This window comes from Punica granatum, chromosome 1 (genome assembly GCF_007655135.1).
Source record: "Punica granatum isolate Tunisia-2019 chromosome 1, ASM765513v2, whole genome shotgun sequence".
In the NCBI taxonomy this organism is placed as follows: Eukaryota; Viridiplantae; Streptophyta; class Magnoliopsida; order Myrtales; family Lythraceae; genus Punica; species Punica granatum.
The window spans coordinates 47,951,214-47,964,104 of NC_045127.1; the positions used below are offsets into that span (position 1 = coordinate 47,951,214).

Here is a 12,891-nt window from a genome sequence, read left to right on the forward strand (position 1 = left end):
TAAAATGCACATATTCAACCAAATAAAAGACAATTTGCATTCCGTGATGTAGGTACAGTGTTGGCTGAATAGGTTGCTTAGATCCAGTCGAATTTGCTTGAATCTATAGGATTAGCTCTTGAAGCCGAGAAGGTCAGTGTTGATTAGCCCCAAAATTGCTAGAATCCGGTTGTACAGTTCTCGGATCCTTAGGAAAGTCTGTCCAAATTGATTAATTGTCCAGAATGGAATAATCAAGTTTGTACAGTATCGTTAGACATGCCCATGTTAGAATTAGGGTATAAATTGGATTAATTTGATGAAATGGATGAATATCTGTGTGTGTGTCCATGGCCGAATTGAGTAATTAGTGTCCAGGTGTCATTTTTGTGTCCGGTGCCGAATGTCGATGAGATTGAAATTTTCGTGGCCGATTCTAGGGATTCTTCGAGACTTCAATTGGTTCTTGTTCAATTGGAGAAGAAGAACATTAAAAAACATATATTTGGTGTTTCTTTGTAATTTCGTTTATGTTTTTAATTTTTTTAAGTAATTAAATTATTTTTTATTTGGTTGAACCGGTGTGATTTGGTTCAGCCAATATCAAAGAGGATCTAGCTTATTCTCGGGTGAGATCGATCGTCGACAAGAAGATGCGTGATCGAAAATATCGATAGATGAACTATCATGGTGAATCTTAAACTAAAAATATATAGAACATGTGTACGGCCAGAATTTTATATAAGAAGATCTAATGGCCAAAAAATAAACAATCGTAGCAATTATTTTTTGCTACCAACAGTGGTAGCATCACCCTTATCTTATATATCTAATAGCATGATGTTATTGATTTTAAATTACTATTTTCAAATTAAAAGAGGAAGCAGTGCAGTAACGCACGCTCTCACCTGACCATCAAATAGTTGCAGGTTCGATACCCAGTAGGACTATCTGTATCCCTTTATTAGCGATTAGTCCTTTTCTTTCATTTTACTAAATCCATAAGCCTCTCTTGTAACAAAAAAAAATACTTTTTTCAATAATTCATGACATACATTTTATATAATAAAAATTAGCAAAAAATAAAAGGATCATATTCTATCCCGTGTTATACATGTGTTCTACTCCTAGTTTTAAAAGATTTCAAGGAAGGAGAACGAAATTTAACTGCACATTATATTTTGCAAGTTGGGAAAGCGTTAAGCTGACAGCTCAATTGTGTAGTCTCTCATTAAATTAATCCAATAATTGCCATTGGCGTAGGGATGCATTGCTGTGTTCACCGAAAAAATTGCGATGCATCGCCGGGCTTCCCATGTGCTTATATCATGATCGATCTCATATGTTAATATAATTTACTATCATCTCATTTGATAATGTACTTCATATGGGGTTAATTGGAACTCAACTAGCTAGCTAGCAAGTTACATTTAGGGGCTGACAGATCCACGTGAAATTAAACATTGATTATCAAATCGATTCATTATCACTTAGTGGATGAACTAACATCGCACATAACACCGATATACTGAGACTTTTCTGATGGCAAATGATTTTATAGGTTGTTTGAGACCACAGATTTGCGGAGATGAGTAGGACAAGGTTACCCTTAAGGTTCTCATTCTAGCGATTATCGTTAGAAAATGGACCACGTGAGTAGCAGAAACTTTAAAATCAATAAAAATTAATTTTTTATTGCATGCTCGATTATAATCAAAACTTGAGATCACATCTCGACATGGAATATTACCTTATAATAAACAACGAGATATAATGAATTCACAAGTAAAGTTATTACCTTTATACTTACTCTTGTCAGATTCGGTTTGTTTCGATTGATCAGTGGAACCGTCCGATTGTCCGATCTGTAGCTCGTCCACACAAGCGTGTCACCACCATGGATAGCTTCTTCTCGATCCGTCCACTCTGTTCTAAGTCAACAAACTCGAACGGATCACTACGGAAGGAGAAGACCACGTCAAGGATGTCTTGGAGAACACCGGTTCACCAAACCAAGACCAGGATGGCCTCCAATCGATGAAGGCAGAGGTGTGGCTGAGCTGGGGTACTTGGCTGAGCCTACTTTTCTCCCTCTCTCAAATTTCAGTATTGAGAACAAACGGCGCACCTTAGGGTTAATCGTAAAGAGACTATATCTTTGTGTAGATTGTTAGATTTACCATAAGGATCTAATTGCAATTATTCATTAATCTATATTAATTAATAAATCACAAACTAGTCCTTGCACTTTATGTCATCTAATGACTTGCCCTCCAAGTAAGAGAGAAAGATCACTTTTGTTCTTGACACAAGTTTCCACTTATAGGTAATCCATTTATGGAAAACTTTCCAAATAAGAAAACTTTTGTATTTCCTCAATTGGATTTACCTTGACATTGGATTCGGCTTCGAGATGTGCTAGCACTCTTGCAATCACCTTGCAAGCCTCCTCCAATAATTAATTCCTAATTAACTTCCTTAATTAGAATTAATTTTTTCCTCGGCTTAAACACGCTCAATGCGTGTGACTAACTAGGTTCATCACCAAGTGGTAATGAGATTATAATATTAACTCAGTTGACATTATCGGAAACTCTTTCCATAACCAAAAACACAATTTTCAAAATGCCCTAAGCTCCCAAAGTTCATGAGTGACGCCTAACAGCATATCATGACAATCCAAATAGTGACGAATGTATAATTAAAATATTCTAGTGAACTTGTGACCATATACACCATGCACTGAGTCCTTTCATTACAAGATCCCGATCTAGCTAGGGCCGTGGTAAATGTCAAACACTTTAGTCAACCATATAGATCCTCTGGTTTCATTCTTAGATTTGCAGTACTTAAATAGAAACTCTTTTTTATTCAAGTCTATCTATGCCAGCCGAGGATTCTCGATCCACAATAAAACTCATATCCATAAGACATTTTCCTTGTTTACTCATGTTAGTGAATCCCTTCTTGATCAGACACATACCTCTAAGTATAACTAACTAGGACCACCATCTGCCGAATACTCATACTAAACACAAATCCAATAGCAGTAGCAAATTCTAACTACCCATACATGAGATATCGTTCCATATCAGGTCTAAGGACTATATACACTAATACGGTCTAGATAATATTCATTAACATTAGTAAATTACCATATGACTATTATCTAAGCGTCACGTTCGACCATTTATCACATAAGCATCCACATATCTATCCTAATAACGGTTGTAAGATAACATGTGACTCACTAATCTATCTTCATTAATCTATATACTAATCATGGATACAGACAGAGGTGACGATCTATCCGGAGAGATAATGCCCGGTTAAATCTCTTATGATTGTGAACAGTTTAAAAATATTTTTACCGAATTACCGTGTCACTCATATTCTTAACTTTTTAAGAATGAAACATTCAAAATATTGTAGGGACTTTATTCTAATAAACACGGACAATATATGAATAATATAATAAACTTCATTGCCATAAAAAGAATTATCCAAATATATAAACTGGCTCTATGGCATATTACTAACAATTATTTCTTGGTAAAGACACGGATTGGAGAGGTAGTGCCTTTTGTATGGTGATCACGAACTTGTCTCCCATTTCCATGGTTTCCGGAGAAACACCATTTCCGAGCTTCCCATTAATCTGAGGAGTTAAGGAGCGATCTCCCAAGAACCTCTCGGGAATAAAAATCGTATGGATTCTTCCACGTGGCCGGATCTCTGCCTATAATATGGCCCAGTCAATGATCCTTTCGAAAATATCGAGCCACCATGTGGTGTAACCAGGCGTCCTCCACCTCACGCCCTGCAGGTCTAACCTCTTGAGCACTGGAAAGTAGTCCGCTGGGTTCGGCTTTCCCTGCCTCCACCAAGCTCTGCCCCACTAATTCCTTTAACTACCTGGCTGACTCCGAAGTGGTGTCCGCCAGGTCTAAGGAGAGGATCGTGTTCCCCAGTAGGTTGAGTGAAGTCCTGAATCTCGCCTGGCCTATGTTCATGGAGCTTCCCGTCTCACTGCACTTCCTGAGGTGAGGCAGGAGTTTCTGGAGCTAAATATGTCAATTTTCACATGTTAAAAAAGAAGACACAGGAGTTATTAAATGCTTTGGTATGTTCATAGATTTCATTTTCGATGCATAGTATTTTTCATTTTTTTTCACACACCTGGATTTTTCCGGTGGCGTAGGTGTTGGCTTGTGTCGAGGTTCTTTGGTGTGAACAGGCACACGTTGCAAATCCAGCGGGGGTTCCTCCAGAGTGGATAGACAGGCATCCAAGCCAGCCCGAGGTCATGAGACGGCGGAATGGCACAACTGAATCGGGGATATAAAGCTGTTGGAGAAGGAGACAATGTGGGTATAAAGGATCTACCATGCCATTTGAGCCGAGGGGATGACCATGGTGGTGATGTGGCCCAGCTTCAGGCTCATTATTGGGCCGTGGGCACTGGCAAGCTTGGTTAGATACGGGCCTTGGACCTGGAGGCAGCTTTCCACCTTTGCTGGACTTACTTTTGTTGCTGTTGCTTCAGTGGGCTTTGTTGAGACAGCAATGCAACTCCAATGAGACTCCAATGACCTGAAAGACACAGAGAAGGCAAAACTGGGGTAGGTTGTTCGATTTGGCCCTTCGATACCGAAATCAGCATTGACAATAACGCACACAGCTAGTATCCTAGCAAGATAAAGAGTGGAGAGAAAGGGAGGGAGCAATGAATTGTCAGTCGAAAGTAACTACTTGAATCGGATCGTTTCAGATGTATTTATATTCTAATTCATGATCATATGGCCTTCATGGCCCCCAGTTTGATACAAATATCCATTGTAATTTAGTCTCCATCATAAATTACTTACAAGGAAAAAGTTATATCTGCAATATACCCCTCACTTGATACATAATTAACCAGTTAATTTCTAGATATTTCCACTCAGCCACGGATCAATTCGACCAAGCATGTGATGATTTTTACATGAATTACAGGACTTGTCGCTGCGGATGGGACATAGTCACTTATATAGTGGCGTGTGCGGAGCAACATCTGAAATATGATATTGCAATGCCGCAGAATCGTCAAGCTGGCTAACAGTTTCATTATATCATTAATTTATTAATCTAACAATGTCATTACTTGAGAAAGGGTGTATTACGGGATATTGATATCCGGATACATCCCTGTGTATAGCTGTGCATACGATTAACTAGGACACGATTAATTAGGACATGTATGTTTCCCTGTATATCATAGGAAAATCAGCTGGACACTTTCCTGACTTTGTTTTCTTTGCTTATCGTGCACGATCTGCAATCTATATGTAATGACTCCCAAGTTAATGAAGGTCAAGTAATTCAGCCAATTCAATCTCTGATTCTTCACATGGTACTAGAGAAAGACATCGATCATATCATCATTGATATTCATCGTCTTTTCAATTCATCATTTGTGGCTGCCTCCAATGCATATGCCTTCAATTCTTTTGACAATCCCGGCAACATTTTTGATTTCATGTGTGCTGAGTGGTAAGAATTATCTCACGTGGTCCAACATTGATGCAGAATGCTCTTCAGGCCAAGAGCAAACTTGGTCTCTTAGATGGCTCCATTCCGCAACCAGAGGCAGGCTAACCTGATGAGGCGAATTGCAGACTCTGCAACTCCATGGTCTTAGCTTGGATCACAAACACATTAGAGGCGGAACTGCAACTGAGTGTGGCGTGTACCAAAAACGCCATAAGTCCCAGTGGGACGATTTATGTTTAATTCTGCCAATTCAATCTCTGATTCTTCACAGGGTGTTTGTTGAGAAAGGAAATTTACAGAGAGTGCTTGAGGTATATGGTGAGAAGTTTAATTGTTTTTCCTAATTTTTAAGAAGAAATAATATTTGGATGAAATATTTCGAATCATCATTTTTAATTGATAATAGAGTTGCAAACGTCACTTTGAGCTGCAGGTAACTAGCTGCTTATGATGAAAACTGTTTCTCCTGACTCTCTGTTTTTTAAGTATAAATCATATAATATCGAGGAGTTTTATCTCCCAAATTAAGATTTGGGCTTTCTGAAAATCGTATTTATTTTTATGTAATAAAGCCTTAGTGCAATAGGGATGACCATGATGGAAATCAAGAGATATTAAGTTGAACTCTTTTTAGGACAATTTTTTATTTTACAATTTTTGCCTCATAGATCTCACTCTATATCCATAGCTGGAGTTTTCCCTTGTGCTAATATCATGAGTAATTTGTCAATGATAACGACATACTTTTAATTTTATAACATATATAACCTAATATAATTATCTCATTTATAGAGTAACGCAAAGGGAAGAGGATAAAATAATGCATATTATCCCCATGGGGCTTAGCGGATAACCATGTGAATTGTTAGGTTGAATGTGAATAGAATAAGACGCATATCCGGGCGTGTAAAAGAACTGATAAAGTTTCATCTGTACATCGAGAAATTTTTTAAATTTATCGAAAGAATATTTTTAAATATTATTTTTAATATTTATTATCTAGTCAAAAAGTTTTTTTATTATATAATAATCAAAGATGATCATAAATAGTAATTTTCATTTTCCTAGCAAATGTAAGAGACATATAACTACAGGTTGAACGATATAAGGAAAGGATTGTGGTGCGATGATTCCTTATTGCGCTTTATGACTCTCACGGATTATAATTGACGGTTGATTGGTTGACTGATTGATGAGTTGATTTTAAATGAATATATCTAATAAATAATTCTACCTCAATCAAATGACGAACATTGAATCAATCTCTTTGTTTTGGAAGTATGGGATTGAATCGATCCATTAAAAATGCCGCATAGGACATATATACGAAGCCTTTAATGATGCCAAATTTATCATGTAGTCCGAGACCTTAGTCCCTTCAAAGAACAATGCCGTGAGTCGACACTTATAGAGGACCTCAGACAATACACATAAGTTTCTCATTCTAGAAACTATTTCTTGATCGGTAAAGGCAAGGCTCTGAGAGGCTGCGCCTTTTGTACGGTGATCCCAAATTTCTCCACCATTTCCATGGTCTCCGGATAAACCCCATCTTCGAGCTTCCAATCAAAGGAGTTAAGGAGTGAACCGAGCATCAGGTGCAACATTCTCATGGCCAATGGCAGCCCCGGGCATAATCTCCGTCCTCTGCCAAACGGCAAGAGCTCGAAGTTTTGTCCCTTGACATCAATGTCCAGCTGCCCCAAGAACCTCTCTGGTATAAACTCGTCCGGGTCATTCCAAATGGCCGGATCCCTGCCAATGGCCCAGACATTGACCAGGATTTGGGTACCCTCCAGGATGGTGTAGCCGCCGACCTGCACTGTCGCTCCGGCCCTACGGGGGACTAGCAGTGGGAGCGGCGGGTGCATCCGCAAGGTCTCCTTTACCGTTGCTTGTAAGTACGGTAGTCGAGCAATATCAGATTCCTCGACAGCGTTGCCCCTACCAATCACCTGTTCAAGCTCGGCCTGAGCTTTTAATAACCTTTCAGGATTACGCAGCAACTCGGCCATTGCCCACTCCAACGTACTTGAAGGGGTCTCACTCCCCCCGGTAAAAAGGTCCTGGACATGATTGAGAAATTAAAGAAAAAAAAAAACAGTTACGAGAAAGTCACTAGAAGACTAGTTCATCTCACCGTAAAACGAAAGAAATCAACCAAAGGTGTTATTGAAAGCATAAATTAACCACACCGTCTCAAACAGTATTAACCTTTTGGATTAGACGAATTTGGTCACTTCAAACTCTCAAAAAAGATAAGGTCATGGTATTAACAAGGTAAGGTAATGGAATTAATTCATCATATCATCGAAATTCATTTTTGTTTCTGTTCTGGCGGAGATTTTTTTGACAGGAAAACATTAATAGAAATAAAAATTTAAACTGACCAAGAACAGATGCTTCATGAGAAACAGATCCATGCCCTCCTCTTTATCTTCGCTAAGGTCAAGAAGAGCATCCAACATGTCATTCTTCCTCACAAAGCCTGAGATCTCCCTGTCCTGCAGCCTGTCGTTGATGATCCTATCGAAAACATCGAACATCCGCCCGAAGTAACCGGTCATCCTCTTTCTCACACCCAGTGGGTCCACCCTCTTGAGCACCGGGAAGTAGTCTGCCAAGTTTGGCTTCCCTGCCTCCACCATGATCTGCCACACCGACTCCTTGAACTCTTTGGCCGACTCAGAGTTGGGGTCTGCCAGGTCCATGGAGACGATCGTGTTCCCCATCAGGTTGAGTGAAGACTTAAACCCCGCCTCGCCAATGTCCACCGAGCTTCCCTTCTCACTACACTTCCCCATGTGCACCAGGAGTTCCTGTAGCTAAATATGTCAAATTTCATATGTAGAAGAAGAAGAAGATAGACAGGACTTTTGAACAGCCCACCATTTCTCGCTTTTTCTATGATGTATATTAGTTTTCTTGTTCACACCTGGATTTTTCGGCGGCGGTGGTGTTGGTTTGAGTCGAGCGTCTTTGGTGCAAACAGGTGCACATTGCAAATCCGGCGGAGGTTTTTCCAGAGTGGATCAGAGACGGGGACCCAAGGTAGGCCGAGCTCATGATGGCGGAGGGAGGTGATGGACTCGGGGATGTGGCGGTTGGAGAGGGAGACATCGTGGGTCTGGAGGATCTCTCGTGCCATTGGGGCCGAGGAGATGACCATGGTGGTGACACGGCCCAATTTCAGTCTCATGATCGGGCCGTGGACACTGGCAAGATTGGTTAGGGACCTGTGGGGTCAAGAACCAAGCTCGAGGAGGTTCCCGATCACTGGGAGCGGCCTCGGTCCTGGAGGCAGCTTCCCGCCTTGGCCCATTTTAACTCTGTTTGCAATGTAGACGAGAGCCTGGAGCAGCCCCCAAGAGAGGTAGAGTCCCAACATCAAGACCAACAAGTCCATAATCTCTCTATGCGTGCTCGCTTGAGAGCTTTCGTTTTCTTGGTAACTAGCGAGAGAGCTTTACTTACGTGCTCAACTATATTTATTGCACAACCAGTAGTGATAGCCTATTGATTTTAAGCTCACTCCCATGTAATTTAGAGACTCCCAGGTCTCGAGTTCGAATTTCCGAAGACATGCTAGGGTGGACTCTTTGACTTGAGCTTGGGATTATCTTCGACTTCTGTGAGTTATACTAGGCTCCTGATTGTCTGATATGTTCACGATTGAACACGAGAGGTCGAACATTGCGTAGCGGGAATGACAATATTGCTGTCACTCCTGCCCACCATTATTAAAAAGAAAACTACATTTATCGCACAAGGGAAGCTTTCAACGTTGCCAGGTGTGTCCAAAGTGACCATTTCCAAAAAATAGGGCAGGTAGCAATGTCTCTATCACTCTTTAAATTAATCCCATAAAAAAATTTTAATTAAACGGCAATTTAGTCTTCTTGGATTATAAGGAGGTCTTATCAATCTGTTAAGAAATAGAGAACGAGAAGGCAACGGGCATGAGAAGCTCTAAATCAACACGGAACGAAGCTCTTAACACTTACAGAACCTTTTGTGGTTTCTGTAAAATACCCACTTGGGTCTACACGGACTTGAGCCCATCTGCAACTCAAAAGCTTAAACTGATAGGGTTACTGGACCCAACCTAACTAGAGGTGCACCTTTAGCTACCTCGGAACTGGACCGGACCACTCTTGGGCCTGATTAACATAAGGCGCACTCTTGGCTACCTCGAAATTGAATCTGGCGTGGTGTGAGCCCACATGAGCGCGCGGAAGCATAACCCGCTCTGATACCATGTAAAATACCCACTTGAGCCTACACGGACTTGAGTCCATCTGCAACCCAAAAGCTTAAGCTGATAGGTTACTGGACTCAAGCCTCATATAAGCTTGTGGTTTCTTTCTCAATTTTTCGATGTGGGACAACATATCTCAATAGTTTCTTTTATTTGATAAACAAAAGGTGACCAACAATAGTGGCAATTTTGTTGCCTCTCGCTATGAACTAAACAACCAGAGCATACACTTACCTCATCAACGCAGTACCACAAAAGATCTAGTATAGTTCACGGAAGTCAATGTCCTCCAAAATCAGGTCAAAAAGCACACTTTTAGCAAATTAAAATAGAACTTGCCCCAATATTCAACTTTGAATTTTAAGTAATTATCCTCCTCTCTTGTGAGTTTTTGATGAGTTACCACAGTCAGTGATACTCGATCTGGTTTTCGATCATAATTTTCTTTTATGAGGAAGATCTATGTGTCTAAAAGAGGGTGTAGCGATCAACATGACTTAGTTTAAGCGGTTCGTAGCGTGTTCTCCTGAAACAAGGTATCGAGTTTGAGTATTATGAATGGAAAAAATCCATGACGTGAGCATTTTTCCTTAGTGGACCGACCCCTCTATACTGGATTAATCGGGTCCAATTGCACTTTTGAATACCAGTATTCTCGCCGAAAAAAAAAAATGGTGTAATACAATGGCGCATGCTCTTGCTGGCAATCAAAAGCTTCCAGATTCGATATCCAGGGAATTACCCGTATCCCTTTATTAGCTCTTAGGATTTCTATTTTATTATACTAGACCTACCAACCTTCCATGTAATTCAAAAAAAAAAAAGAGCACACTGGTTTTATTGGCGAGGATTTAACCCAAAACCCCCTCGTTACAAGTTAGCATTTATGCCACTCCACTAATATTTCTAACTCATTTTCTATTATGATTTACCGTTGCTGTTATAATTGTACTTGAGGTCCGATAATATGTCATGATGGTCATTGGTAATCCTACTACAAAAAAATCTAACCATCAGTTTACCCACGTGTTCTTTTTTTATTTTTCTCTTCATTTTATGTCCTTACTCCTTAGTCCTTACTAAAATTAGCTCATTTACACCCATGGAAGTGCAATTTATTGATCAGCTCTGTGGGACTTGATCCATAGTTTACTTTTCAATGCTTACCTGCACATGTCACGCCACTCTGGACACCCATTCTCAACAATTTACTAAGAGCTGGACTCTCTTCTGTACTCAGGTAAACTGTCACGAGGTGAGCTTCCTCTAATCTTTCACATACCCTGCCTAGGGACAGATCGCACAGATTAACATGAATCGCACAATATTGGTAATAGCCTGCATTTGTACTTTGGGCCTGCCTTGGTGATAGCCTATACAAGCGCTTAAAATTCGCTTTAATACTATGTTCAATTTTCATTAAATCTATGAGTGGTTAGACCCATTTTCAACTTAAAAATTTGAGTAGCACGGTGGAAAGCTCTATATAAACTCAAGAAATCGCACTTTATAAGCCCGTATAGGATAAAATCCATATTGACTTTCAAAACTTACCTTATACATTATAAGACCATTTGGAAGGGGGGAAAACAATGGGTACGGGAGGTTTTTTTTCAAAATATTCCTGTTTAATTCATACCAATTTTTCTAGAACAAAAACTTAAAACCATTTGGGAGGATAAAAAAAACCGCCAGCCCATTGTTTCGGTTTTTTTGAACGGTTTTTTCGGGGACTGAAAGTGGAAAACGTATGAGACCAATTGAAAAAATTTCGAAAACAATCGAGAATCGCAAAAAAAGAATAAATATATTTTCCTTTCTTTTTTCCACAGGAATGAACTAAAATATATAATAACACTACAATATAATTATTTCTGAACAATCTAACAATGATTTTACTAGAAATATATATAGATATGTACATATATGAATTTTGGGTGGGTTCAGGTACCACCGAGATTTTCAGTTGATCCCGTTATTTTCGTGTGGATTTTTCATGCCTTTAAAAGCCATTCATTTAGATTTTAAGTTTTATGAGTTCGGTTTTTTCCAGTCAAGTTAGGTTCAGTTTGTTTGGGTTTTCGATTTTTCAAATTTTTTTTTTACACCCTACCTTTATTGAATTGGGGCCACGTGTTGCACCATTTACTTACAGAATATTAGTATAATTATATTGTTATTCCAACTATATCTCTTGATGATAAGCAGAAGAATGTACCAACTGGAATACAATATTTTTATTTCACCAATGTGTCTTTCTTCTTTGGTGTACATCACGATACTCAGAAGTCCAATTAGCCCCGCCAAGTTAAATTCGAGGCGAGTTGGCTCATTAAGAGGTAATACTCTACCAATCACATGAATTTTCTACATTCACAAAACTTGAGTCGAAAAATCTTATTTAAGGTAAAAAAAAATATCAAACCGCTTAAATCAATTCATTTTGGTTGTCACCTATTTCAGCATAATGCATTAGTATTTCTTTATTTTCCAGAACCTATACATAAACATGCATTTACTTAGATCATATATTAAAAGTTCTCAACATGACTTTAACCTATAAAAAAAATCAACATGGATTGTTTCAAGCAATTTGATACTTGTTCTTCTTAAACAATATCTCAAATTTAAGTCCTTTAAATACAGAAAGTCCGTGATTTCGAGCGATTTATCCCGAACTGGATTAGTTGGGGCAGATGGATTTCCAAACATACCAACATAAAAACATAAAAAAATAAAAGTAGAAAAAAAAAGAGCAAAGAATGAATAATGAATAATGATAGTTGTACATGTTATTGATGTAGGGTGATTCTAGGACGAAACGCTAACTTGTGTTTCATGATAGAACATTAATTTCAGCCATTAGATCTCATAAACTTTTAATTTCATCCTTTTTTATTTACATATTTTGTCCCTGGTATTTCTAGTCTTTCGTATTTTTGTTTCTCAATTTTCGCCTACAATACTATACCGCTACTCTCGAATATTCCCACCACATGTGCCAATTATATTCTGCCACGTCACTCATCATTGCCACGTTACCCACGATTGCCATGTCCACCACAACTGCCACGTCCACATTCAACCCGACACATGTACCAATCATAGTATGGCATGTCACA

The 12,891-nt window shown here is 39.1% G+C and overlaps 1 protein-coding gene and 1 long non-coding RNA gene across 2 annotated transcripts; one reads left to right on the forward strand and one right to left on the reverse strand.

Moving 5' to 3' along the window:
- The first annotated feature begins 3,605 nt into the window (after window positions 1-3,605).
- LOC116192488 lies at window positions 3,606-4,809 on the forward strand. Its single transcript, XR_004154088.1, has 2 exons — window positions 3,606-4,022; window positions 4,181-4,809. It is a non-coding gene; the product is annotated as an uncharacterized LOC116192488 (long non-coding RNA).
- A 1,995-nt stretch (window positions 4,810-6,804) lies between these two features.
- LOC116192518 (geraniol 8-hydroxylase-like) lies at window positions 6,805-8,972 on the reverse strand. Its single transcript, XM_031521090.1, has 3 exons — window positions 8,447-8,972; window positions 7,902-8,330; window positions 6,805-7,577 (listed from the first exon to the last, which is right to left on the reverse strand). The coding sequence occupies exons 1-3, from the start codon at window positions 8,708-8,710 to the stop codon at window positions 6,963-6,965; spliced, it is 1,308 nt and encodes a 435-aa protein (XP_031376950.1). The 5' UTR covers window positions 8,711-8,972; the 3' UTR covers window positions 6,805-6,962.
- Between the last annotated feature and the right edge of the window lie 3,919 nt (window positions 8,973-12,891).